General features: G+C 40.7%; 1 protein-coding gene across 1 annotated transcript; it reads left to right on the forward strand.

Annotated features, from left to right (window-relative positions):
* The first annotated feature begins 4,442 nt into the window (after positions 1–4,442).
* Positions 4,443–24,795, forward strand: fmr1 (FMRP translational regulator 1). The gene is made up of 15 exons (XM_047353343.1): positions 4,443–4,899; positions 6,726–6,778; positions 6,870–6,963; positions 7,142–7,213; positions 10,577–10,725; positions 11,421–11,514; positions 11,638–11,754; positions 12,867–13,037; positions 13,154–13,232; positions 13,314–13,441; positions 14,576–14,662; positions 14,808–15,045; positions 15,130–15,330; positions 15,631–15,710; positions 18,310–24,795. Exons 1-15 carry the CDS (start codon positions 4,849–4,851, stop codon positions 18,499–18,501), a joined length of 1,806 nt encoding a protein of 601 aa, XP_047209299.1. The 5' UTR covers positions 4,443–4,848; the 3' UTR covers positions 18,502–24,795.
* The last annotated feature ends 2,565 nt before the right edge of the window (positions 24,796–27,360 follow it).

Below are 27,360 nucleotides of genomic sequence, written 5' to 3' on the forward strand. Positions count from 1 at the left end.
GAATGTGTGATTGTGACTGTGTGTGCCTGTTTTTGTGTCAGGTTAGGTCTCTATTTCTTCACAGCCACACTCGGTGTCTGCTGGGTGGTTAAGTGTGTGCCAGCTCACTCCCGGTGGTTGCTTGCTGGGGCCTGGGCCCCATGGCTCAGTCAGGCCTCTGCTTGGAAGGAGCTGAAACATGCCCTCTGAAAAAGGCACCCTTCAAACCTGAGACAACTGGAGCAGTTTGCTCATGAGGAGTGGGCCAAAATACCTGCTGAGAGGTGCCGAAGTCTCATTGACAGTTACAGGAATCGTTTGATTGCAGTGATTTGTGCAACAAAATATTAAGTTATGGGTACCATCATTTTTGTCCAGGCCTGTTTCATGAGTTTATTTTTTTTAAATAATTCTGTTGAAGCATGTTTGAAAAACAATGTCTGACTTTTATTTGTTTATTTTCATAGAATTTTTATTCATTATTACCTTTGTCAGATTCAAGTTATTTCTGTGACCATTGTGGGTTTTTCTTTCATTAACTGAGGGGTACCAACAATTGTGTCCACGTGTGTAGCTGTTAGCTGGAGCTCATTGGGTGTTTCAGTTTTCTTTAATCAAATATTTTCCCTGGAATCGAAACTGTCAGTCAGTCATTTTCTACCGCTTATTCCATAGTGGGTCGTGGGGGAGCTGGTGCCTATCTCCAGCAGTCTATGGGCAAGAGGCAGGGTACACCCTGGACAGGTTGCCAGTCCATCGCAGGGCAACACACAGACAACCACGCACACACTCATTCATACACCTAAGGGCAATTTAGAGTTACCAATTAACCTAACAGGCATGTCTTTGGACTGTGGGAGGAAGCCAGAGTACCCGGTGAGAACCCACGCATGCATACTCCATGCAGAAAGACCCCAGGCCAGGAAATGAACCCAGGACCTTCTTGCTACAAGGCAACAGTGCTACCAACTGCGCCACCGTGCAGCCCGGAATCGAAACTGTAGTTTTTCATATTACAGAAGGCCTAGTTTGACTACTTTGTCTTTGATGTCCAAATCATTTCACACCATTTATCCCAATAAAGTGATAATATTTGAAAACATTCACATGGGAGCTGCTACCCTCATGATTAGCAACAGTCTTTTGTATAGGTTGTATGGACTGAAACAAAACTAATTTCTAAGTGTTATCTTAACATTCCGAAAGTGCTGTAAAATACAAAATGTATTGTTGTTCTCTTAACAAAAGCCTTCACAGTGGTTTTACCTTATTTTATGATTACCTTATTCAGACTAATAAACCAGAGGTTACATTGTTGCTGCTTGTAGGTTTTTGTGTTTCAGGGGTGCATCCATCTTTTGTTCTTCATATGTGTCTTCTTCTGTAATACTGTTACAATCTCACAACATGACTTCAGATAAAAATGCTGAGAAAACTTTATCAGTTTTGACTTCCTTTGTTGAGTTCAGGCATTCCAACCATCCATTCATCCTATTCTGCCTTCTGCTTGGTCAGCGACGTCTCTTTCCCCAGCCGATGCTCAGGCTTCATTGGACTGTCAGCTCTACTCGTGTGGCCTACTGGATTCAGGGGTGTTGCTATGGTGCCAGTCAAGGAAGGCATTTCTAGATGATACAAATTGCGAATGACTATGGAATTATTTATCCTTTAACTTTACCTTTTTTCATTCAAAATTAAAACTGTAGCAGGTCATAGTTTCTCCTGCATTCTAAAGATGAGTTTTAAACAGATAAAAAAATAGCCTAGGTCTAGGGCTTTTATGCCCTAGTTTTACTTTACATAAATTATGCACATAACTATAGACAGACCATCCTCTAAAAGCAGTAAATCAGCCTTTCAGTGTTGAATAGCCATAATGTCAATTGAAACTAATATTTTCATTTTGAATTCTATTAAGTATTTTATAACAAAATAAAAATCTGAATCAGCAACCTTGAAAATGACTGTTCATTTCTGCAAGTGCTTGAAAAGATCAAATTCAAATAAACCACTGTCCTAGTTTCTGAAATCTTATTGGTGACTGTTGAAAGCAAAGAAAAGACAGTCATTTGTAACAGATTGCCATTTATATGCGATTGCACAAGGAGGTCATGGCAAAGTGAGGTTAGAGAAAATACACATTACCGTACAGAGCAAAATGGAGTAAAACAGTGGTTCTCAAACGTTTTAGAACAAGGAACAAGTTGTGGTGCTATTAAGATAGCGCCACAACAGGACTTTTCCGTGTATTATATTTTGTCACATAAAAGAGCAGAAAAATTATATTCTTATTCATTTGCACTGCATATTTGAAGTAAGTGAGCCCCAAATTGGGAAAACAAACAGGAAGGTGTCATATTGTTGGCTTTACCGACTCTGGGTGTGGACACAATTATGGAGACTGAACAGCAGTTTTTACAGTTTATTTGTAATATGTGCAAAGGTTGAATATTTCCTGGCTAAGCAGGATGGATCTGCACTGGCATTGAGGAGAAGAGGAGAGATGTTATTGTTTGTTGGGTGGAGGCTATAGTGAGAATGTGGGATAAGCATCAGCAGAGCAGACTGTGTTGGAGGGTGGACAGGCAGGTAAGCAAAGGGATGGTGCTCCCACGAGGTGTTCTCAGACAAGCAGGGCTGGAGAAAGGAGTGGAAGGGACACTCACAACTGGAGAGGAAGGGAGTTGTTCCAGGTACTGGCTTAAACATGACACAGACAGCAGGCTTAAGGAATCCAGGACACAGTCACCAGAATGATCAGATCTGCAAGGCAAGGTAAGAAACTCAGATAGAGCAAATCTAAGGTGCAAGTATAGAAATGCAGAACATAGTCAGGTTACGACACTGGTAGCAACAACAGACTGATGCCTTCTAGCTCCTTACGAAGCCCCAGCTGACTAGGCTCAAGGAGAAGCACCTGTACCTGTCAGTCACACCCTGTAGGAGGAGAGAAACACAGCACAGACACAGAAACCTGCACACACAGCCACTCTTTTGGATTAAGAGCCATAAATAATCCACAAAATCTTCCATCTTGCTGAAAGACAAAAAAATTCTTGTCTGGTGTGTCAAGTGGTCAGAGGTGCATCCATGTCTTTCTGTCTTTGACTCAGCTCTCACAAACACATAGAAGAGTTTCTGCATTGTCTACATTAGATAGCTGTTGGGAAATTTGGATTCTACTCTTTTTAAAAATCTGTCTTTTTTTTGTTTACTCCTCCAGAGAACAGACTATTTCAATACATGTTAAGAATAACACTGTCTGGACCCAATATAATAATTCAGGGTCTCGCAAGCGCTAAGATATTCTCAGAAAAGGGGGAAAACACAAAATTTCAATCGATTGAACGTTTTAACCCTAGCAGATGAAGATGATTACTTTAAAGAACATTATTTTTTACATGTATGCATTTAAATTTTACTAAGGTATTTTAAACCTTTTATCAGGAATTCGCATATTTTGGACAATGTTAAGTGCATTGTTAAGTTATTTTAGAGCTGTGCAGATCTTTCAAATACAGTGTTGAGGTAAAATAATTCTACCAGATAAAATAATACGGCCTCAACCTCACCCCAGTCCGGATGTTGTGAGAAAGAACAGAGCAGGAAATTAAGATTAACACAAGTTTAATTTGGTAAATAAGTCCAATGATTTCCTATGCATAATTAAATACAAAAAGAATGATACAAAGAAAGAAAGATTACCTAAGGCCTTAGGGAGAGACTCGGATCAGCAAAGCTAGGCTGTATTCACCGAGTGGTCTGTCTGACCATCAGTATTAAAGGTTTTTATACCCTCAACGAACTTCATAGCTGACAGCTGAAACTTCCCCTCCAAGAATTATTCACGAAGTCTGTGTCGTCGTTGTAAATTAGCCAACCCCGATGGGAGTACTTTATTATCTATACCATGCCCAACAGCCGGCATTTACTGCTTACAGCTGCTGGCGAACATCCTGACCTGAGGTTGACTCTTCTTCCAGCCTGAACCCCGCTGTGACCTCTCTCTCCCTGCAGTCCCAGGTTTACAATACATAATATATTCCAGTTTTATGCATACACATGCAAACTGAACACATAGTATTTGAAAGTAAATGATTTGAATTCTCAACAACAGTATCTGAATGAAGCAAAGATCAATGTGGTGTGGTTTTTTTTGTTTGTTTTTTTGCTCATTAGTTCTGCATGACATATAATTAGCTTTTTATTTGCCTTGCAAATGGCTGATACACACATTTACTCTTACTACCACAAAAGAGAGTTAAAAGTACCACCAAAGGTACTTGTATCACAGTTTGAAACTATGGCAGTAAAATATGCTTCATCTCTTAAAGTATTATTTGTTTACTTCATGATAAAACTGGTGGTAAACAGCAGAACATTTTCACATATTTTCATTCATTTGTAATCTGTATTAGATGTGTTTCTCCTTATTTCCCGCGGAAAGCAGTGAGAGGCAAAGCTTTAGGGTGAGCAGCCTCTGATGGTAGCCGAGGAAGAAAGCGGATACGTCACATGATGGAGAGGCGCAACCAGCCAGCAGTAGCTGCTTCCCCACTAATCACAAAACATTAACCAGCTACTACACAGGCTAACTTGGACAGCCATCTGCCTTTCATCCTCCTTCCGAATTAAAACGCCGAGAAGAGGAGACGCAGAGTTCATAGGCGGTGCAAAACGGAGAACAAGATCACCGTCACACGCGGTTATCGTAGCCCCTTGTTGCATCCAGCTGGCACCGTCATTTGGAAAAGCGGCGAAGCCCACGGTTGGGAACTATACCTTGGCTAGCAGCGGGCTAGCCAGCTTGCTAGCTGCTAACTTTGCTAACGGTAGTTAGCTAGCTAGCGAGCTGTAATAAGTTACGTCATGGAGGAGCTGGTTCTGGAGGTGAGAGGGACAAGTGGAGCCTTTTATAAGGTAAGTAGTATACATTAAATCGTGCTCCATCACAGTGGCAACACTTTGTTCAAATATAAAGCTAACTAAGAAAAAAATAACCGCGCCGAGCTAGCCCTGCGATGGCTGCTGGTGGACGTGGGCCTCTGTATGTGGCCAGTCTCCACCTAGATCGGTTGGTTGGTGTTATAATAAACCAGTTAACCAAACTAACGCTTTATTTGTGTTACCTCCGTACTACGACCTCTAGTATTATTCTGACCATGTCACTGCTAAACCTGAGCTGTTATTTACAGGCTACTATCTACGCAATTGTTTCCTTTCAAGTGATGGACTTTCGGTTTTACGGATGCTCACAACTGTCACATATAATATATATAATAAAATCAGTTTATAACATAAATGCTTTTCGATGGATATAAATTTAGACCTTCCTATGATTTTCCACAACACTACTTGAGTTTTTATAGACCTAGTTAATAATTTTAGTTGTTTGTGACTAAATAAAATTAGAAAATCACAGACTTAAGGGCTGCACATTACACTGGAACAGAGACATGTTATATCTGTGGCTGCGAGAATAAGATGCCATTTTTCTAGTTAATATAATGACTTTTTTTATCTACATTTCAGCGTTAATGTATAAAGGTCTTGAAAAAGGTCCGTAGTAAAACTAAATAGAAAAATGTTACCAGGAGCCTTCTCGAAAATTGAAGAAATATGTGAATTAACTGGTCAGACTGGGTTGTCACTGTTGCATGTCGTTGATCAGGAAATGTCTCTTAACTGAAGACGTCAATCCCGTGAACTCAGTTGTAGACAGACATACACAGGGACTTCTATTTGACAAAACATTAAATATAGAGAGAGACATGCTGAACTCCACAGAAGGCATGTTACTGAAGCAGTTGTTCTTCACAAGATCAAGAAAAAAAACACCTTATGTTGTAACCTTTAATACAAGTGTGGTTCTGGTACATAACAAATCACGCAGAGGATCCTGAAATACACAACAGCATCGTATTGATAAGCAGATGTGACCTGTTTCCATGGTGGTAATGTGGAGGAGGGCGTACGGTTAAAAGTAGAGATGCTGATGCTTCTGTCCCCAGTGTTGATTTTGGAGTTCACTTCATATTTGGTCTCGGCATTGCAACAAGATTAAATGCAGCGTAAAGTCTCATGTTTTGAGCAGAGGGCTGTCACCCCTACACCAGCGTCCTCCTGGAGTCACTTTTGGTGAGATGTTTCATTTTAGAGTAAATTACCATCTGTTTGTGACAGATCTTGACTTGAAAAGTGGGCTTGATAAATACATTAGGCAAGTGTTGTGTGTGTGTGTGTGTACAGATGAGTTTCTGTAGTATATATCTTGTTCTTATAAGGGCAACAGCAAATGCCTATAACACTTCACTACCAGCAGATGATAAATATGCATAACTCTTTAAAAAATGTTAAATACATTTCAAATTATTTGCTGGAATAATGTTACTCCTTAACTCTAATCCTGTTCACTTCTACAACTCCGGCAGGTTTTAAAAAGGTTTCATTGAATATTTTGAGGGTTCTGCTTCATATCTATCCCTGAAAGCAAGCCTGTAAGGCTGGTGCTAATCCGTGGGCAAGACACTGAATCTTAGAAGCTGTCTCTTCCTTCTAGGCAGGATGTGTCCTTTTTGCAGTCCTTTATGCACATGCATGTAAACTGTAGTGAGAAACAGCCAAACATAATTTAAACTTAAGGCTCAAACTTTTTAATAGGGAGTCAGCTGGAGTAATGGTGGAGCCTTTCTTTACCAGAACAATGCATCCTAGTGAATCTTTATTCATTTCTGTGGTTCTACCAGGCTTTTGTGAAGGACGTCCATGAGGGATCAGTCACTGTAGCATTTGAAAACAAGTGAGTAATATCATGGGCAAACATAATGGAGTAATCATTTTTTTCTAAGGTCACTATTATGAAAGCTGTTTTTAATGTTTGTGTGTCCCAGTTGGCAGCCGGAACGTCAGATCCCGTTTCAGGATGTGCGCTTCCCTCCTCCGACAGGCTTCAGCAAAGAGATAAATGAGAGCGATGAAGTCGAGGTGGGAATAATTCAGTATTTTATAGAATTTTTAAAATCACCACCAAAGCTTGTTAAGTGCAAAGGATGGAGTTTAAAATCCAGGCCTGCACCTTTGTCCTGGATGCTTTACAGCAACATTAGTTATTTAAAATCAGTGCAGAGTTTATTGAAAAATTAACCGTGTGTGTGTTTGTCAGGTATACTCCAGGGCGAATGACAAAGAGCCATGTGGATGGTGGCTGGCCAAGGTTCGCATGGTCAAAGGAGAGGTATGGCTGCATCTACATAATCATATGAAAACCATTTCCCAGCAGTACCTTTTAGAATCGACTTCAAAACAATCATAAATTAACTGATATCTGCTGTTTATGCAGCCTTCATAATAGATTTAAAGGTGCGCCAAGCGATTAACTGAACCTCCCAACCACAATATGTACTAAAATCTTTAAAGCTTTATGTGAACTCAATACTTGTGTCTACAATGCCTTGAAAAATTATTTATATCCATTTCAACCTTTTCTCATGTAACAAACACAAACTGCAGTTTTTTGGTGATGTACCACAACTAAGTACCATAAAGGTGAAATGAAAAGAAAGTGTTTTTCAACAAAAAAATAAAACTTTGTATTCAGTTTTATTGACTCTTATTACCCTGTAAAATCCCATCTTTATTAAAATCCAGTTCAGCAAATGCCCTCAGAAGTCCCTAATGTGTGGTGGAATAATACAACTACCCATCACCCTGAATCTCTGTAATGAAGCATTGTGGTGGCAGCATCATCCTGTGGGGATGCTTTTCTTCAGCAGGAAAATGGATGGAGCTAAATGCAGGTCGGTTCTGGAGGACAGCCCTGTTAGAGGCAGGGGAATAGGTTTCCCTTCCCGCAGGAGCAAGACCCTAAAAATACGGCCAGAGCTGCAATAGAATGGTCGAGATCAAAGCATGTCTGTGTATTAGAACGACCTAGTCAAAGCTCAGACCTCAGTCCAATTGAGAATCTGTGGCAAGATTTTAAAGTTGCCCTTCCCATATGCTTTTCATGCAATTTGACTAAACAGGTAGAGACTTCCCCCCACATGCAGTGATTGCGCCAAAAGGTTGTTTTAACACTCATGGAGGCTGCATGCAAATTATTGCCCCTCTTTTCATATTATATCTTTAAAAAAAATGAAAGCCATGTTTTATTTTCAATCCACTTCACAATTATGCACTACTTGGTGTTGTTCTTGGTCTGCGGCATAATATCCCAATGAAATACACTGAAGTGTGGATGCAATGTGATAAAATGTGTGTGAAAGTTCAAAAGGTATGAATACTTTTGCAAGGCACTGTATGTCAAAATTGCTGCATGAAGCCAAGTCACACTTTACCCACATGTCCTATCAAAGTGTATCATGATGTCTGGATTGTCTGATTGTAGCCCTGAGTTTATACTCTTGTAAATGATCACAAACAGAAATCCAAATCAGGGATAAAATAGGTGCAGTATGTGTCCTGCCTATTCAAAAAGCAGGGTTCTGAATAGAAAGGAATTGGACTTTCTCTCATGTTTGTTAAAGGTGCTTCGCCTCTTTTTTTTTGACAGACTTATGGGACGTTTAAAGTTCATTAAATGTTACATTAATCCCCCTTGCATGAAAGGGCGAAGAGGAGTGGCAAGGCAGTAGCTTTTTAACTGAGGCCCGCATTTTTGTTTAATATTGTTGTTTTTTTCTAATGTAACACGTTTTCTTTTTCATTTCTCTACAACCATCTGTTTCCTCTGTCCGACTCGAGTAACCCTGTCTAGTTTATGAGCTTTCACTAACCTTAAGATGTACAGGTCCTTCTCAAAATATTAGCATATTGTGATAAAGTTCATTATTTTCCATAATGTCATGATGAAAATTTAACATTCATATATTTTAGATTCATTGCACACTAACTGAAATATTTCAGGTCTTTTATTGTCTTAATACGGATGATTTTGGCATACAGCTCATAAAAACCCAAAATTCCTATCTCACAAAATTAGCATATTTCATCCGACCAATAAAAGAAAAGTGTTTTTAATACAAAAAACGTCAACCTTCAAATAATCATGTACAGTTATGCACTCAATACTTGGTCGGGAATCCTTTTGCAGAAATGACTGCTTCAATGCGGCGTGGCATGGAGGCAATCAACCTGTGGCACTGCTGAGGTCTTATGGAGGCCCAGGATGCTTCGATAGCGGCCTTTAGCTCATCCAGAGTGTTGGGTCTTGAGTCTCTCAACGTTCTCTTCACAATATCCCACAGATTCTCTATGGGGTTCAGGTCAGGAGAGTTGGCAGGTCAATTGAGCACAGTGATACCATGGTCAGTAAACCAGGGGTTTTGGCACTGTGAGCAGGTGCCAGGTTGTGCTGAAAAATGAAATCTTCATCTCCATAAAGCTTTTCAGCAGATGGAAGCATGAAGTGCTCCAAAATCTCCTGATAGCTAGCTGCATTGACCCTGCCCTTGATAAAACACAGTGGACCAACACCAGCAGCTGACACGGCACCCTAGACCATCACTGACTGTGGGTACTTGACACTGGACTTCTGGCATTTTGGCATTTCCTTCTCCCCAGTCTTCCTCCAGACTCTGGCACCTTGATTTCCGAATGACATGCAGAATTTGCTTTCATCCTGAAAAAAGTACTTTGGACCACTGAGCAACAGTCCAGTGCTGCTTCTCTGTAGCCCAGGTCAGGGGAATGTGGCACCTGTAGCCCATTTCCTGCACACGCCTGTGCACGGTGGCTCTGGATGTTTCTACTCCAGACTCAGTCCACTGCTTCCGCAGGTCCCCAAGGTCTGGAATCGGCCCTTCTCCACAATCTTCCTCAGGGTCCGGTCACCTCTTCTCGTTGTGCAGCGTTTTCTGCCACACGTTTTCCTTCCCACAGACTTCCCACTGAGGTGCCTTGATACAGCACTCTGGGAACAGCCTATTCGTTCAGAAATATCTTTCTGTGTCTTACCCTCTTGCTTGAGGGTGTCAATAGTGGCCTTCTGGACAGCAGTCAGGTCGGCAGTCTTACCCATGATTGGGGTTTTGAGTGATGAACCAGGCTGGGAGTTTTAAAGGCCTCAGGAATCTTTTGCAGGTGTTTAGAGTTAACTCGTTGATTCAGATGATTAGGTTCATAGCTCGTTTAGAGACCCTTTTAATGATATGCTAATTTTGTGAGATAGGAATTTTGGGTTTTCATGAGCTGTATGCCAAAATCATCCGTATTAAGACAATAAAATACCTGAAATATTTCAGTTAGTGTGCAATGAATCTAAAATATATGAATGTTAAATTTTCATCATTACATTATGGAAAATAATTAACTTTATCACAATATGCTAATTTTTTGAGAAGGACCTGTAGGTGGACGGCTTAGTGCACACTGATCAGACCCGCTGCCTGTTATTCCATTAAAACTAATCACCAACCATTAATTGCTCCTATCCCAACTTGGTCTAGAATGTCTGGCAAGTCTGAACTAGAAAAACACAGAACATATGTCACCATCTGCCCTTTTCTATTCTAAGACCAGCTGCTAGGCTTTTTTTAGCGGCTCTCCTGTTGTAAGTTTTCCTTTTAGATCACTCGACCCTAAACCTTTCCTGTTTCAGTTTTATGTGATAGAGTACGCTGCATGCGACGCCACGTTGAACGAGATCGTAACGCTGGAGCGGTTACGGCCGGTCAACCCTAATAAACCAGCCACTAAAAACACCTTCGTTAAGATCAGGCTGGATGTCCCAGAAGATCTGCGACAGATGTAAGTATCCTTCATGCTAACATTGTCTTTTTAGAGTGTTTAAGTATTATAAGACCCTGTTTACACGACAACGATCCACTGAAAATGGAATTTTTGTTCTGTTTCTGTTAACACGTCTACACGACAACGTTTTAACTTTAATCTGCGTTCACACAGTAACAGATGTGAAAATGATGTATTTCCCCCACCAAGCCACTAGTTGGCGGTATGTTCTTTGAAATTCAACATGCGCAAACACTTCCTGCTTAGAAATGGAAAACGGAGGAGACAATGAGCACTTTTCAGAGAACCATCTTTAGATTTAAAAGAGGCAGCAGCACCAGTAAGTACTCTGCCAGCTGCTATTGTTATTGCTAATATCTTCTTCTTCTGTGGGTTTTAAACTGATCAGCAGCCATTATGATGTGCGCATGCCCATAAATAACTACTGATTTCAGTCATATGGAGGGTGAGCCTGGGCTTCCCCGCCAGAAAGAACCATTTTTTCCATCTACGCGACAATGGAGACCAGGATGTTTTCAAACCATTACACTCTGGAACCAGTTTTCAAATTGTGCCATTTTCACAGACTAGCATATTGTCGTGTTAACGAATAGTAGAAACACAACGAAACTTTTCCATTTTCACCAGAAACAAAAGTCCTTTGATGGCTTATGTAAAGCAAACGGACTCACGTTTGTTCCTTGTGCTCCCAGGTGCTCCAAGGAGTCGGCACACAAAGACTTTAAGAAGGCCGTCGGGGCGTTCAGTGTCACCTTCGACTCGGAGAAAAAGCAGCTGGTCATCTTGGTACGTCAACGGATTTTAATGTTCACAGTCATCTTCTGTGTTCTCGCTCGCCCATGGCAGATTGCATTGATCCTTTATAAGTCGTATCCTGTTGAGTGAAATTGGCTTTAATTGTTGTTGCAGTCAGTGAATGAGGTCACAACAAAGCGGGCCAACATGATGAGCGACATGCACTTCAGGAGCCTCCGCACCAAACTGTCGCTCATGATGCGGAACGAGGAGGCCAGCAGGCAGCTGGAGGTACGCTGCTGGGCACACACACTTACAGTGCTTTTCAAAACGATTCACACCCTTTGAAATATTTCCATTTTTGTTACAAACAGCATTATTTATTGTATTGAATTTTTACACAGTAGACCAAGACATAGTTATGCATAATTTTGAGGAGGAAGGAAAATGTAAAGTAAACATCTAAGGAGAGTGGTGTGAATTTGTTGTCTGTCCCCTCTATTCTGACACCTCTAAATTAAATCTATTGTAACCAATTGCCTTCATAGGTATTTCAATTAGTGAAGTGAGTCCATCTGTGTGTAATCTAAGGCGAGATTAAATCCACATATTTTGTGAAGGCCTCAGGAGGTTTGTTAGAGAACAAAGCTTTAGGAATGTCGTGGAGCACAGCAGACAGGTCAGGAAGGTTCTCTGGTCAGATGAAACCAAAATGAAATGTTTTGTCCTACATGTAAAACTCCATGTTTAGCAGAAATTTAACACTGCTCATAACCCTGAACACAAACATCTCCACTGTGAGACATGGTGGTGGTAGCATTATGCTGTGATGCTCCTGTTAAGCAGGGAAAGGGCATTTGGCCAGAGCTGATTGGAAGATTAAGAGAATACAAGGCAACATGGGAAGAAAACCTGTTAGAGGGTATGAAAGACTTTAGACTGAGGTAAAAATACAACCAGAGCTGAGTCTAAGTCAAGAGTTAAAATGAACTATTCAAAGTCAAGACCTAAGTCCAATTAAGAATCTTTGACATCATTTGAAAATTGCTGTTCACATCATATCTTGATCTGATCAGACTGATCTTGAGCTGTTGTGCAGCAGCTGGACATGGGCAAAGATGTTCGAGACGTATCCAAAAAGACTTGCATTTCCAGTGGCAGATGGTTCTACAAAGCGTTGACTCACGGTGGCTGAATACAAACTCAGGCCACACTTTTAATTTGTCAAAGTTTGAAAACCATGTATCATTTTCCTTCCACGTCATAATTAGATCCCTTGTTTTATTGGGTTATCATATAACATTCTAATAAAATATTTAATAGGTTGTGGCTGCAATAGATTCTCAGTAAAGGGAAAGTTTTGAATTACTGTTTTTTTTTTTTTGTGGTGTGTGGCACCTTAGAGCTCCAGACAGCTGGCGTCTCGGTTTCATGAACAGTTTGCGGTTCGGGATGATTTAATGGGTCTGGCCATCGGGACTCACGGGGCCAACATTCAGCAAGCGCGTAAAGTTCCTGGAGTCACCAACATTGACCTGGATGAAGAGACGTGCACCTTCCACATATACGGGGAGGTAGGCGGGCTGTTGCTGCAAATGAAGAGGCACACTAACAAGTTTCCACACTGTGATGAAGAAGAGAGTAATATGGGCCAAACCTTTTAATCGGCCATGTTTTCCTGTTCTGCCAGGACCAGGATGCTGTCCGAATAGCCAGGAGTTACCTGGAGTTTTCTGAAGATATCATCAAAGTTCCCCGAAACCTAGTTGGTGAGCATACTGAGACATTGAGATAATTCTTTTATTCTAACACACATTTTGTCTTGCCACTGATGGGATTTTCCCCTGTAGGAAAGGTGATCGGCAAGAACGGCAAACTGATCCAGGAAGTGGTTGATAAATCTGGTGTGGTGAGGGTTCGAATTGAGCCTGAGAACGACAAAAAGCCCTCGGCAGCGGCGGCGGCAGCAGCAGATGAGGTCAGTGGGGAAGAATTTTGGTCACTTCCCTTTATTACTAAACAGTAGACAAGATGGCACTTAGTTGAAGTGTTAATATTCTTTATGAAAGTGTCTACCTTGGATTGTGCATTTGTTTAATTTTTATTGTTTTTTTTTAGTTATCTTTAATGTGTGTCTGTGTATTTCCATTTGCCCGTCACTTTGCTGCTCATACATTCAGATTTTCCTACTGAGGGATAAATAAAGGATTACTCTATTCTATCACAAAATAGATTTTCCAGTGTAAACATGGATCTGGTGCATATAGATTACAGGATTTAGCAGCAGGTGTTAGTTTCTGTGTTTCTGGTCAAATACGACTTTCTTTGTTGCTCAACTACAGACATCAGGGTAGATCGCTGCAAGGTCTGACTAATCTCTGCTCTGATCGTCAGCTTTAGTCTGGGTTCAACGTTAGTTAAAGTTTGCTTGTTTTATTATTCGCCAATAATGCCTTTCTAATTAAACAGAGGAGTAATAGGGGGTGCTCTGGTCTTTTCATCTCTTCACTATTTAGTAACCGATGGAGCTGTCTGCTGAGGGATGTTTTCCTGCGTTAAATCGTAGACGCAGTAGCACAGAGCATCTGGCGCAGACTCCTCTCCTGGCGTAATGGGGCTATCAGTAAATTGCTACTATTTAAAGGGATAATGTTAGCTTATGCTGCCTGGGATGTTTACCACTTTAACTTTGCAGATACAGGAGATTTACCAACCTTTTTAAGTTGCTCTCAAACAGTGGCATCGGCTGTAGAACAGCTAGCAGCTGAGCTCATCGGCTTCCTTCGGCGTGTTCAGTTCACCTGCCTCACAGGCAAAACGTGCGAAAAATGCTTTTGTGTTTTCATCGTCGGCTAAAGACCGCGTCTGGAGGTTGTTCTCCGGACCTGCTTCCCAGCAGAGTTTTAAACGTTCAGCAGCAGCTCCTGGTTGTTCAGGTTGTGCAGGAAGGGGAGGGGCTGTGAATCTGTGTGTCTGCATGGGGAGATGAAAATGGCTCAGCTTATCAATTTTCCAATTCATTTTTTCGCATGAATTATATCGATTAATTTGAGAGACCTGGTGCACAGACATCTGCAACAAGTTTTAAACTGCGTTTGATGTTCTTCTTCAGGGAATGGTTCCTTTTGTGTTTGTGGGGACCAAGGAAAGTATTTCCAATGCGACGGTGCTCCTGGACTATCACCTCAATTACCTAAAGGTTTGTGTTACAGCATTCATTGCATACCAATAGCCAGATTAATACAGTGTTATGTAAAAAGAATACTAGATTGTATCCTGACATGGACTTTAAAGGTTGCATATAGTCTCATTGGGAATGTCATGTCTTGTATTGGTGTCTATAGGAGGTGGATCAGTTGCGCCTGGAGCGCCTTCAGATTGACGAGCAGCTGAGACAGATAGGAGGTGGAGGTGGAGGGGGGGGGACAGGTCCCCGAAACCCCAAAGATAAATCCTATGTGTTCGATAACGGTATGGGGATGGGAATGGGAATGGGCAGAGGAGCAGGAGGAGGAGGAAAGCCCTATGCAGGAGGAAGAGGTGGTCGAGGCCGGAGAGGGGGAGGGGCGGCGTTCACCTCAGGTACGTTCACTTTATTTCATCCTGTTTATGAAACCTCCTTGTTTACTGAAAGTCAAAATGACGTTTAACTCCCAATTCCAACAGGTACCAACTCAGAGGCGTCCAATGCTTCAGAGACAGAGTCAGACCACAGAGAAGAGCTCAGCGACTGGTCCCTCGCCCCCACCGAGGAGCTGATGACAGGAGGCGGGTCTCTGCCCAGACGGACAGACGGGAGAAAACGAGCTGGGGGTGGAGGTCTGAGGGGACGTGGAGGGAGAGGGAGAGGAGGGGGAGGATATAAAGGTGAGGAATGAATGTTTTTCCTCAGCTAGCATTTCTGACAGATTGTTGGAATTACTGTCAGGAATAGTGGTTAGCTACCTGAAATAAATAAAAAGCTTATCAATGTGTTTAATCATGCAGAATGAAATCAACCACTTCATACTATATATGTAGTTTATTTTTATATACCTTTTCTTTGCATTGTTTGCTGGCTGCAGAAAAAATGCCCCTTATCTGATCACTTTGAAAATGCAATCAGTTATGACTCTGACGATTGTATTATTTTTTTTCACTAAATAGGATCTATTTTTTGTTGTTTAGGTGATGACATGCAGTGGGGCGAGCCAAGACTTCGTCATGTAAGAGAGTCTAAGCCAAGAGGCCAGGAAGATTCGCTACAGGTGAACACTTGCAAATATGGGCTCCATAAATCTCTTTCGCTGCTGGGTTTCATCAACAAAAAACTCACCTCTTATTTACTCTGAGAGTCATATTTTAAATGGGAATATAGCCGACCAAAAGAGTTTTTTATTCAGTGATATATGCTGGGATGTCCCGATCAGAAGGTTTTGTACAAGAACAGACATCTGCTATTAGCAGGTCCAGTTAAAATCAATGCCATTCATTGATTTGTTGAAAGGTAATAGATGTTAAGTGCATGGTCCTCATATGGTAAGGGTTATAAACGTACTGCAACGCTCCGAAGGTTTTCACTGACAGCGACAGGATTCCCAACAGGACTCGGCCTTTTGTTTCTAGCTCAGCGCACAGCTGCAGTCAGAAGCTCACATCTCCCTTCATGCGGAACAGTTTTCTGAAGCTGGCGTGTTTCCTTTCTGTTTGATGTGACTTGTTGATAATTTGGGTCATGATATACCTCAGTGCTGTTCCCGTTAATTGTTTGCTGATAATGAATGTTATCTGAATGAAGTGGTCCTTTGCTTCATAAACCTGCTTTGAACTAGGGCTGAAACAGTTAATCAGATTTAGTAATCCAGTAATCATTAACTGGAGAATACAGACTCTAAAACATGCCATTTGGTCAAAGATCAACCCACTCCAAGCAGTAAAATTGCACAAAAGTATGTACATTTTGCATTTAAGATAATAAACCTTCTCTGTCTGTAAACATGCTCCATCCAGAACTCCTCCAGTGGCGTAGGTTTAGCTTCACCTGGTCCAAATTCTGTAAAAAAAAAAAACTCATTTTAGGCACCTTTTGTTATCTAATTATTAATCGATTAATTGTAAAAATAGCACTTGGATTGCAAGAGAAAACCCAGATTTGTTTGGCCAAAGTAATGTACACAGCCTAGAATATAAAGGTTTATCGACTCATGCACACATAAAAAGGTCGTGACTTTTAAAATACGCTGCACAGATTGCTGCCGCTGGACGGATCAGATCAAGATGCCTTTAGTTCAGTTGGAAGAGTGATGAAAAGCACTAGGTGTATAATAATGGTGCGTGACAGTGACAGGACAGGCTGCTCACATTTAATGTGGAGGATCATTAGGCAGCTGGTTATTTTCCTGCCTCAGGAAAGCAAAATAATGCAAATGCGTTTTTCAGGCTATGTTGAATTCGACCGTAACCCATAAGAACTGTATAAATGGGGTGATGACATGCTGTGGGGCAAGCCAACACCAGGTCATTACATCCTCCATCTGAGGAGCAGCACACAGTACAAAGACCTGAGACTGTGGCCTGCATAAAATGCACACTTAGGGAAAATTCACCTTTCCAAAATTGAAATGCTTCAATTCAATTAATAGACCAGCAGGAAAGATGCAAATCACAGAAAAAAGGTTCACTTCTAGATATCCTGTTTCTGTCTTTATCTCAATATCAGATCACCTGCAGATCATCCTTCATTTATCACACTTTGGTTGTGGGGAGTCCAACAAGATTCACTTTCTGATTTACTTCATCTGTCATTATACAATGAATTTTACACTTGATCATGTGAATGCCACAGCTTTATGAATCACTTTTGTATTTGGTGCTTGGGGTATATTTAGTTCTAAATGAACCTTCTGACTCAAAACAACAAGAGATGCAGGTTCCTACTTGCAGGTCCCAGATTCCAGCCCCGTTAGTCAAACTCTGTTCCTTAAATCCTCTTTAGGCGGTGCTTCAAAAACAACTCATGCAAGTTTATGTCACACTGTGCAGCCTAGTCTAGACTGATCAGATGTTTTTATCAGATTCATGTTGGATTGATTTATCAGTGTAGTTGTGAACAGGTGTAAAAGTAGAGTAATCTTTGATTGATATTGTTTAACTGTATATATTTAAACTAAATATAGAAATAATAGTTGATATGAGGTTCATAAACAGTGCTTTGCAAAAGTATTCACATTGGGTTTTTATGTGATGGACCAACACAAAATAGTACAAAGTTGTGAAGAGGAAGTAAAATGATCCTTTGCTGTTTTGCTGCAAATTTAAATGTTGATATGATTAAATCATATTAACGTGATGCCATTTACTTGGATTAGGTTGCCTCTCCCATTGGCTGAAAACACCCCCAAAGCATTATGTCCCCACCACCATGCTTGACAATGGGGCCGAATGCGTCTCCGAGGCTGCATCATTGTGGCCAAACAATTTTTTGTTTCATCTGACCAAGCCTTGCCTGGAGAGCTGGCTTCCTCCTTGGTCTGCATCCAAGCCTGCTGGACGGTCTGCCTTGAGATGTTGCCACTGGCATGGACCAGATTCTTCAGGATTATTTTGGTGTGGATCCTTGGATTTTTGTCCAGCTGTAAACGATGATCCAAGGGGGGCTGAATATTTACACACACAACAATTTTTAGTTCTTTTGAAAAAAAAAATTCACCTAGTTTAATTTTCCTCACAATTAAGAACTACTTTGTATTGATCACATTAAGTCAGAAAAATATGCTTGACAAAAGGTGAAACGTTGAAGGGGTATGAATAATTTTGAAATCCACTGCTTTAATAAAAAAAAATGTAATGTTCTCTTTTATCCCGCAGATTCGTGTGGATGGAAACAATGAGCGTAGCGTCCAGCATTCGTCAGGTGGGCGAGGAGGTGGGCCTTCCTCGTCCCAGAGCGGCATCGGAGGGGAAGGCCAGTCCCGCCATCATCATCAGAGACCCATGAGAGATCGAGTGATGAAGAAGGACAAACAGGACGCTCCTGCACTGGTGAACGGAGTGTCGTAGATCCACCGATGGAGGACCTTCTCTCACACACACTCAAATACACACACATACACACACACACACACACACAGGCAACTTCTCATACACCATCTTACAATCTCTGGCGTTTTTCTTTTTTCCTGTCTTTGTCACACACAAGAGGACACACATTTCCATCAGCATGGAAATATTCAGTGAAGTCTTAAACCAGAGGTTGTCTGCTTTGCTCCTGCCTGGTGTTGTCTCCTGTTCTTTGGAATGAAGAAACTGGACGGTTTTTGGACTAGAGGAAAAGAAGGTTTTGACAAAAGCTCCTCTGTCACAGAAGCATTAGCTGGAGAAAAGCTTCCACTTGACTATCAAAATCACAAAAATGTTTTTCTCCCGCTCCATTCAGACGCTCGCAGGAAGAAACAGAAATGTAAACAAATGAAGACAACGAGAGAGATCTGTAGAAATAATTTCAGCCATTTATCTACATACACTTTAAATATTTATACTGATGATCACAGTCTAAGCTGTGTTCAGTGTATTCCCACCAGTGTAGAAACATGTTTTATTGGTCTAAAACTCCAAAATCCAACATTTTAAAGTCTGCTGCAACACGAGACCAGATTTATAAAGATTACTCTTTCAACAAAGTAGCAAATCTGAGATTTTTAAGTGTCACCTCAAATAACCTGTACATGGGAGATGTGTTGTAGTGGGGAAAATGTTTGCAGATGGCACTTTACTTTTGTTTTGTACCTTTTCACACTGAAATACAAATAGGAATGCACTCCTAAAGCGAAGCTCTACGTGATGCTGTTATTTAAAAGGCCTGTGTTTCATTTGATGCCTAAATATTGTAAACTGTCAAACCCATTCTGAAACATACAGACATGAATCTGAGGCCCTTTGGTGTGAATCATCTGTTTAAAAGCAAACTAAGACACAGCAGGAGCTTCCAGAAGTCTGGCTGTACTACATCAATATCAACTGTCATTTTGTTAAATAAATGCTCCACGTCTCTTGTGAGCAGATCACTAATATGAGAAAAAAGGTAAAACCACGGACTCATGGCTCCGGCCTGTAAAACAGAATATTCAAACAGGGATGATACTCTGATATGGCGTCATCGCAGCACACCTGCACTGGTTTTGGCTATACTGCACTGATTCACAGTGGTACTAAAGAGCTGTTAGGTGAAGGCTCTAACCTGCATTTACTTTGGGTCTTGCCTCCATTTACTTAGATTAAACAAGTCAATTTAAGTGGAGGGCAAGTAAAATAGTTCAAACAGGAATGTTCTCCTGTTTAACTTATGAATTCATCAAGTCTATTCATTTCTAAATGTTTCTGTCTAACTGTAGATGAAATATCAGTTGCTTTGGTTGAGGTTTTACATCTGGTTGACCAGCATATTTGTGATCTATCCATTTCCTATTTACCTTTTCTTAAAAATCACATTTTGGCTGCATCTTGTATATGAAGATGCAAACAGCTATGAGAAAGTCAGTGAAGCGGTCATTATGTGCCTGTGATTTTCATAAACTGTGAGAGCTTCTTGTTCAGTCAGTATGAGGCTTCCTTTTTGTTTGTGCTTTGGGTTTACGTTCCTCCTTGTCTGTACATTTATCTCATTTTAAGGAAAGAGTCATCAGCATAATGACATGTAATGGAGATTCTGTGATTCCTCATGGGAGAAATGGCTGTTTAAAAATTAAAGAAGTCCACTAGAGTTTTTCACATGATGAAGGTCAAAACAATGTGACAGCTTTGAACTGTTTTCATGATGCATTTTAATGTTGTATTCGCTGATTTTTGAGAATGATTAGCATGAAAGAGGTCAGTACAGTTTAGCTGGCGAGAAAGCCTTAAAGATTAATTTACTGTCATTTTTTTCTATTAAAGTCCCTAATTCAAACTGGCTGTAATAATGGACATGGGCTGATATAGTTATAGGTGTTTTTGGTTTCATGGTTTAAGAAAAAAATGATTAGAAGTTAAATTATCAGCATCTTGGAAAGCACAGAAATGTTCTTAATCTGTGAATCCATAGGCTTTTTCTCATTTAACACAACCCTCTGCTTTCCTGTGATTCTCATTGAAGAATATGGTGGCATTTTTCAAGTCACCTAACTGTAGACTTGGTAAAGTTTCATAAGAAAGAAAGTTTAGGCATAACTAATACTGAAGCCAGGAGACAGTAAGTGGCTCTAATGAAACCTTTGAATAAGGAAAGCTGCACATCGCACGTTTCTCACCTTTTTGGCCTACTTAACAAATCTTCCTAGAAGCAGAAGTTCTTTTGTCAGAAATCTTAAAAAGAAACTTAATTTTTAAGGAAAGTCAACATTTTTGGGCTCCAAGGCAAGTGTCCCTGATACCTAAATGCATAGGGGAAAACTTAAGTCCATTTCGTGACACGTGCCTTCGATTGCGGCTTGCATCACAACCTAGACATAAATCAGGGATCGAGGATTTCTCAGTAGTCCTGGTGTCTCGATGTTCAACAAGAACTCACTTGTGCGTTTCTCTGCCTTCTGCTCTCTAAGCTTCGGCTAAAGTCTGACAGCAGGGCATCATGAGTCTGGTGGTTTCAGAACATCAGGAGGTAGCGTCTGTAACCACCTGACCTGAAGGTGTATCGTAGTGCAGTTGACAGACTGACGCCTGTAGCTCATGACCCAGTCCAGAGGATCTGTGAAATTCTGTGCTGGTTTTGAGTGGCTGCTTATGCAACGCACATGCACCCTTTTAAAGTTTCATTTCTGGGTGTAAAGTAGTAAGTGAACTTACTCCTAACGCCACTTTAAAACCTGATAAATGAACCGAAGAGGTGGCTGAGGTTAAGCCAGGTCTTCACACGTGGTTTATGTAGTTTTTTTTTTTTTAAATCTTGCATTGCATGAACATTTTTCATCTGGACTTAATACGTTTAGTAGAGTTTGACATAATTTTTAAAATAGGTGTCATGAGCTGAAAGCGTACACCTTAGAGCCATTGGCACGTAGAACTTATACAACGCTTTAGGATATGGTGACATGAGTAATGAATCATGAAACAGGTTCTGTTTTTCCAAGTCTTTTTTTCCCATTTAAAATAGGTATAATGTATGTCAGTTTCTCCTTCGCTAATGTTATGACTTGGTTTTCAGTTGTTTACACCGCTACCACCTTGCATTTAGTTTCTCCAATAAGGATTCAAAGCAGTGCATCGACCAATGGGTCCAGTGCAAGTAACATCTGTATTGTCAGTACAGCATCTACGGTATGTTTAAAGAAAAATAGCTCTAAACTAGCATGGAGGGCGGCATACTGTATATAATGATGTCATTATTTGTTGGGGAAAAGATTTGTACAATCTTTTCAAATGCGCTCTCATGCCGTTTCCTCTTTTTGTTTTCTTTTGTTTAATATCAAGCTAAATGCTAGAGCGCTTCAGAATAAACTCGAGGCTGTGCAGAGAAGGAGGACCCTCCCCAGTAGGATTGGGTTAACTACGGTTGATATGAACAGTTTGGCAGTGTTAATTTGCATTTGGCAGGATGAAACTACCCAAAACTGAATAAAATACTGAACCCCCTCAGGGAATTTGACCAAATGAGTGAGGGAAACTGTCCTTTTATGAAAGTCACTGATAAATAATGACAGTATTAAAACAAAATGTCAAGATTTCATGAATATTTAGATTCTCTATTTCTCTACTATTGTAACGAGAAAAATGTTCGGGGCACTTACCTATATACAGGTTGGTGAGTTTTTTAGGTTGTGATCATTTGGCCTCTTCGCCATTTCATACCTTAATAGTTTTGTGCGTCTTGGCACCTGAAGTTTTTGCTTTGGGGTTCGGTCACCGAAGGACATTTCATGCTGGCTATCCCGCCGTTCATGCTTGCTTTAACAACATTTAAACTAACAATAGTATTTAAAGTACCTTTTTATAGTCATCTACTAGTCTACAGTAAGGAAATGTATTGTTATCACTCCAGGAAATGTCTACAAGCCAAATGTGACTCAGGGTTGTTTTGGTTTAATTAGGGGTCCAGATCTGTCCGGTTATTTAAGAGACAACTGGCCCAAATTGGAGTCGATCAAAATTAGGGAACGGATACAATGATAACTCCTCTGAAAATAAAACATTGAAGTCCCTTAAATATCTCAGCATTTTATGAATATAGTTCATGAAAATGATAAACATGCCATGGTTTTAGTACACGGGTACAGAATAGAAAAAGGTTACACAATGGCAACACCTGAGTATGAAATGGGGTACGACTTGGCGAAGGGGCGAATTGATGTGGAACCGGAGCTCATCACTCAGTCTGTTTCATGGTCTCTGCTGGAGCTTTTTCTCTTTCTATAGTTGGAACCATTTGGCTGTAATGACCCTGGTTCTATCATGTTGTGTTTTTGTTATCAAAAACTCAAAAGAGTTTTGTGTTTTGAAATGTGTTTGGAGTATTTGTTTATTAAGGAAACAAAGTTAAAGATATATGCCAGTGGTTTCTAACTAAGGTGTAGCTGATTCCAGAGCGCCAGCAGCTGCTATGAGGATAGTTAGCTTAGCTTAATCTGTCATAAAAGTTAACAAACTGGGTTTGAAAGTGTAAAAACAGGCAGGAAAACACCATATTTTTAGCTTTGTTCTAACCGAACCCTTTTGTTCTAAGCTAAAAATGACTCCAGATACTTGGACTTTCTTGCTCTGAGTGTACTGATAAAAAACAAATAGCCAGTCTATTTTTGTCATCTACAAATACCCTAGATATCTTTTTAAAACATTTTTAGTACTGCTAGGCAGACTTATGTCCCACAGGATAGATAGTACACCTTGATCTTGTACTTGTTGGGTTTTTTTTTTTTTTTTTTGGAAAGTGTTCTAAATGTTTTGGAGACCTTCACTTTAGCTCTTGCCACACAGACTGGAGGAAATTCTCGCCACCTCTGGTTGGGTGTTGGTGTTTTATCGGACCTCCAGGTTCAGGGTGGATGTATTTTCACCCGCTGGAGACTAGATTAGTGCTGGGGAGGAAAAGCTGAAAAATATTTCAGTGTTTAGGTCGGATTATTATGGAGATCACTAACAAACTGTACCGTTGAACAAGACCAATGTATGTAAATACTTTAAAACACTAACGTGAAAGACGACTGTTGCATGCAGACCAGTTGAGGTCACTGAGGAACTGTTGCTTAGGAAACATTTTACTGACTGGTGGTGACATTGTTTTGCAGCTCTGCTGTTAACTACTAAGCTGACATTTAAACAACTCATCTGAGATCAGTACAGCTCATTCCATGGCATGAAGCTCATCTCTGTGTACTAACTATCAAGACCTTCACCTTATGCCACGATGCATGGACAGCATTGGTTGCAGCCAGTCACATGGCTCTTGAACCCTTTTAGGATCTCAAATAACTGAACCAGTTAAAATGGAAAGTCGGCTGCCAAATGGCTCCATGTGCAGCGTTTAAGACATATTGGTGCAGCGTTTTCTGCACATTTTACATGGGATCCCATGAATATGAATCCTAATAAAACTGTTTAAACCATAATAATGTATTTTTTAAGGAGCAAAGCTTTCAAAACTTGCAAATCACTGTAAACCCACTTGTGTTTCACCTAGAAATGTGTTTTTGTAAGCTAGTGGAACTGAAGGTTGGGTCTAGAAGCCTGCCTTTAACATTTAGACCTTTTTAATTGGAAAATGGAAATAGAGTTATATCTGTTTGGATGGATGTACTTTATAGGCATGATTGCAGGTGCACGTCACGAGTGCCGTCCTGACTATAGATCAGAACTGTTAATGCGCTGACCTGATTTGGAAGGTTTGGAATCTTTCATCTGAAGTCACGACAGAGTGGTGTCTTACCAAATGCAGTCCAAAGATCCTGCTTTGTTCTGGCTTTTCACTTCACACAAACCTGACATCTATGTCAGACGGTTAAAGATACCTGACCGGTTGTGAAGCCCCACTGCAGTTCGTTTTGGGCTAACACAAGAAGGTGAATCAAAATAGTATATTTCATTGTCAGCTCAGATGCCAGACAGCAGGTATTTGTAGAAGGTAACATCAATGAATACTAGGTGTTCACATTATGGGCTTTTCAACTATAGACTGCCAGAAAGTGACGACTTGCAGAGCATCTGTAGATACTTAAACCAGGGTAATTCAAAAAGCTGTAAAACCTTGTGTGCACTTTTTGGGCATTTTAATCTTTGTTTTCTCTTTTGTACATACTACCTGCATTTAAGATGTTTGGGTGGACATGTCTGGTTATAGTGCAATATATTTTGTATGCAAGCAGTTTCAATAAATAAAGTTTGACCTTCCTCCGGTAGCTGCGGCTCATTTTCTGGACCTTTTTGTTTGATACTGACGACTCAAAACTACTTCACTACAACCCTACATGAAAAGATTTGTATTGATGATTACATCCGCCACAGAGGTTAATGTTTTTTCTCTGTGGTTGTCCATCTCTGCAGAATATCTCAAAAAGGTATGTATGGATCTGGATGACATTTCAGACGAAGTGCCTATTAGGACAAGGAGCAGATTAGATTTTGGTGGTGATGCGGAGCAGCATCTGGATCCAGGATTTTTTTTAGGCATCTTTATCATTGCCAGACCATGGTGTGACATCTTGAAATTCCCACATGGTTCCTCAGCGTGTCAGCAGCTGACACGCAGTGGCCAGAAGTCATCCAGAGTAAAGCTCATCTTTGTTTTCTTAATAAACTAACAAAGCTGACATGCGTCAAAGACATTATTGCCTTGGCGGAGGTGTGCGCTCTAAGAGTGCTTTTCTAGATGCTACATGTGTTTATTTCATTGGGAGCACAAACATCTATATACAGGTCCTTCTCAAAAAATTAGCATATTGGGATAAAGTTCATTATTTTCCATAATGTCATGATGAAAATTTAACATTCATATATTTTAGATTCATTGCACACTAACTGAAATATTTCAGGTCCTTTATTGTCTTAATACGGATGATTGTGGCATACAGCTCATGAAAACCCAAAATTCCTATCTCACAAAATTAGCATATTTCATCCGACCAATAAAAGAAAAGTGTTTTTAATACAAAAAACATCAACCTTCAAATAATCATGTACAGTTATGCAATCAATACTTGGTCGGGAATCCTTTGGCAGAAATGACTGCTTCAATGCGGCGTGGCATGGAGGCAATCAGCCTGTGGCACTGCTGAGGTCTTATGGAGGCCCAGGATGCTTCGATAGCGGCCTTTAGCTCATCCAGAGTGTTGGGTCTTGAGTCTCTCAACGTTCTCTTCACAATATCCCACAGATTCTCTATGGGGTTCAGGTCAGGAGAGTTGGCGGGCCAATTGAGCACAGTGATACCATGGTCAGTAAACCATTTACCAGTGGTTTTGGCACTGTGAGCAGGTGCCAGGTCGTACTGAAAAACTGAAATCTTCATCTCCATAAAGCTTTTCAGCAGATGGAAGCATGAAGTGCTCCAAAATCTCCTGATAGCTAGCTGCATTGACCCTGCCCTTGATAAAACACAGTGGACCAACACCAGCAGCTGACACGGCACCCCAGACCATCACTGACTGTGGGTACTTGACACTGGACTTCTGGCATTTTGGCATTTCCTTCTCCCCAGTCTTCCTCCAGACTCTGGCACCTTGATTTCCGAATGACATGCAGAATTTGCTTTCATCCGAAAAAAGTACTTTGGACCACTGAGCAACAGTCCAGTGCTGCTTCTCTGTAGCCCAGGTCTGGGGAATGCGGCACCTGTAGCCCATTTCCTGCACACGCCTGTGCACGGTGGCTCTGGATGTTTCTACTCCAGACTCAGTCCACTGCTTCCGCAGGTCCCCCAAGGTCTGGAATCGGCCCTTCTCCACAATCTTCCTCAGGGTCCAGTCACCTCTTCTCGTTGTGCAGCGTTTTCTGCCACACTTTTTCCTTCCCACAGACTTCCCACTGAGGTGCCTTGATACAGCACTCTGGGAACAACCTATTCGTTCAGAAATTTCTTTCTGTGTCTTACCCTCTTGCTTGAGGGTGTCAATAGTGGCCTTCTGGACAGCAGTCAGGTCGGCAGTCTTACCCATGATTGGGGTTTTGAGTGATGAACCAGGCTGGGAGTTTTAAAGGCCTCAGGAATCTTTTGCAGGTGTTTAGAGTTAACTCGTTGATTCAGATGATTAGGTTCATAGCTCGTTTAGAGACCCTTTTAATGATATGCTAATTTTGTGAGATAGGAATTTTGGGTTTTCATGAGCTGTATGCCAAAATCATCCGTATTAAGACAATAAAAGACCTGAAATATTTCAGTTAGTGTGCAATGAATCTAAAATATATGAATGTTAAATTTTCATCATTACATTATGGAAAATAATGAACTTTATCATAATATGCTAATTTTTTGAGAAAGACCTGTATATAGATCTATATATAGATCTATATATTGATATACAGTGTATCACGAAAGTGAGTACACCCCTCACATTCCTGCAGATATTTAAGTATATGTTTTCATGGGACAACACTTACAAAATGACACTTTGACACAATAAAAAGTAGTCTGTGTGCAGCTTATATAACAGTGTAAATGTATTCTTCCCTCAAAATAACTCAAGATACAGCCATTAATGTCTGAACCACCAGCAACTAAAGTGAGTACACCCCTAAGAGACTACGTCCAAATTGAGCACATTTTCCCTCCAAAATGTCATGTTAGTGTTACTAGGTCTCAGGTGTGTCTAATTTTGTAGTACAGCTCTCGCACTCTCTCAAACTGGTCACTGAAAGTTCCAACATGACAAAGAACTCTCTGAGGATCTTAAAAGACACATTTTTGCGCTACATGAAGATGGCCAAGGCTACAAGAGGATTGCCAAAACCCTGAAACTG

Source organism: Girardinichthys multiradiatus, chromosome 23, assembly GCF_021462225.1.
Source record: "Girardinichthys multiradiatus isolate DD_20200921_A chromosome 23, DD_fGirMul_XY1, whole genome shotgun sequence".
Lineage (NCBI taxonomy): Eukaryota > Metazoa > Chordata > Actinopteri > Cyprinodontiformes > Goodeidae > Girardinichthys > Girardinichthys multiradiatus.

Bases quoted from the DNA above. Each gene is read 5' to 3' on its own strand.
- fmr1 (XM_047353343.1), top strand. From the start codon at position 4,849: ATGGAGGAGCTGGTTCTGGAGGTGAGAGGGACAAGTGGAGCCTTTTAT. The intron at 11,755-12,866 runs GTACGCTGCTGG...GTGGCACCTTAG, and splicing joins AGGCCAGCAGGCAGCTGGAG to AGCTCCAGACAGCTGGCGTC. The intron at 14,663-14,807 runs GTTTGTGTTACA...TGGTGTCTATAG, and splicing joins ATCACCTCAATTACCTAAAG to GAGGTGGATCAGTTGCGCCT.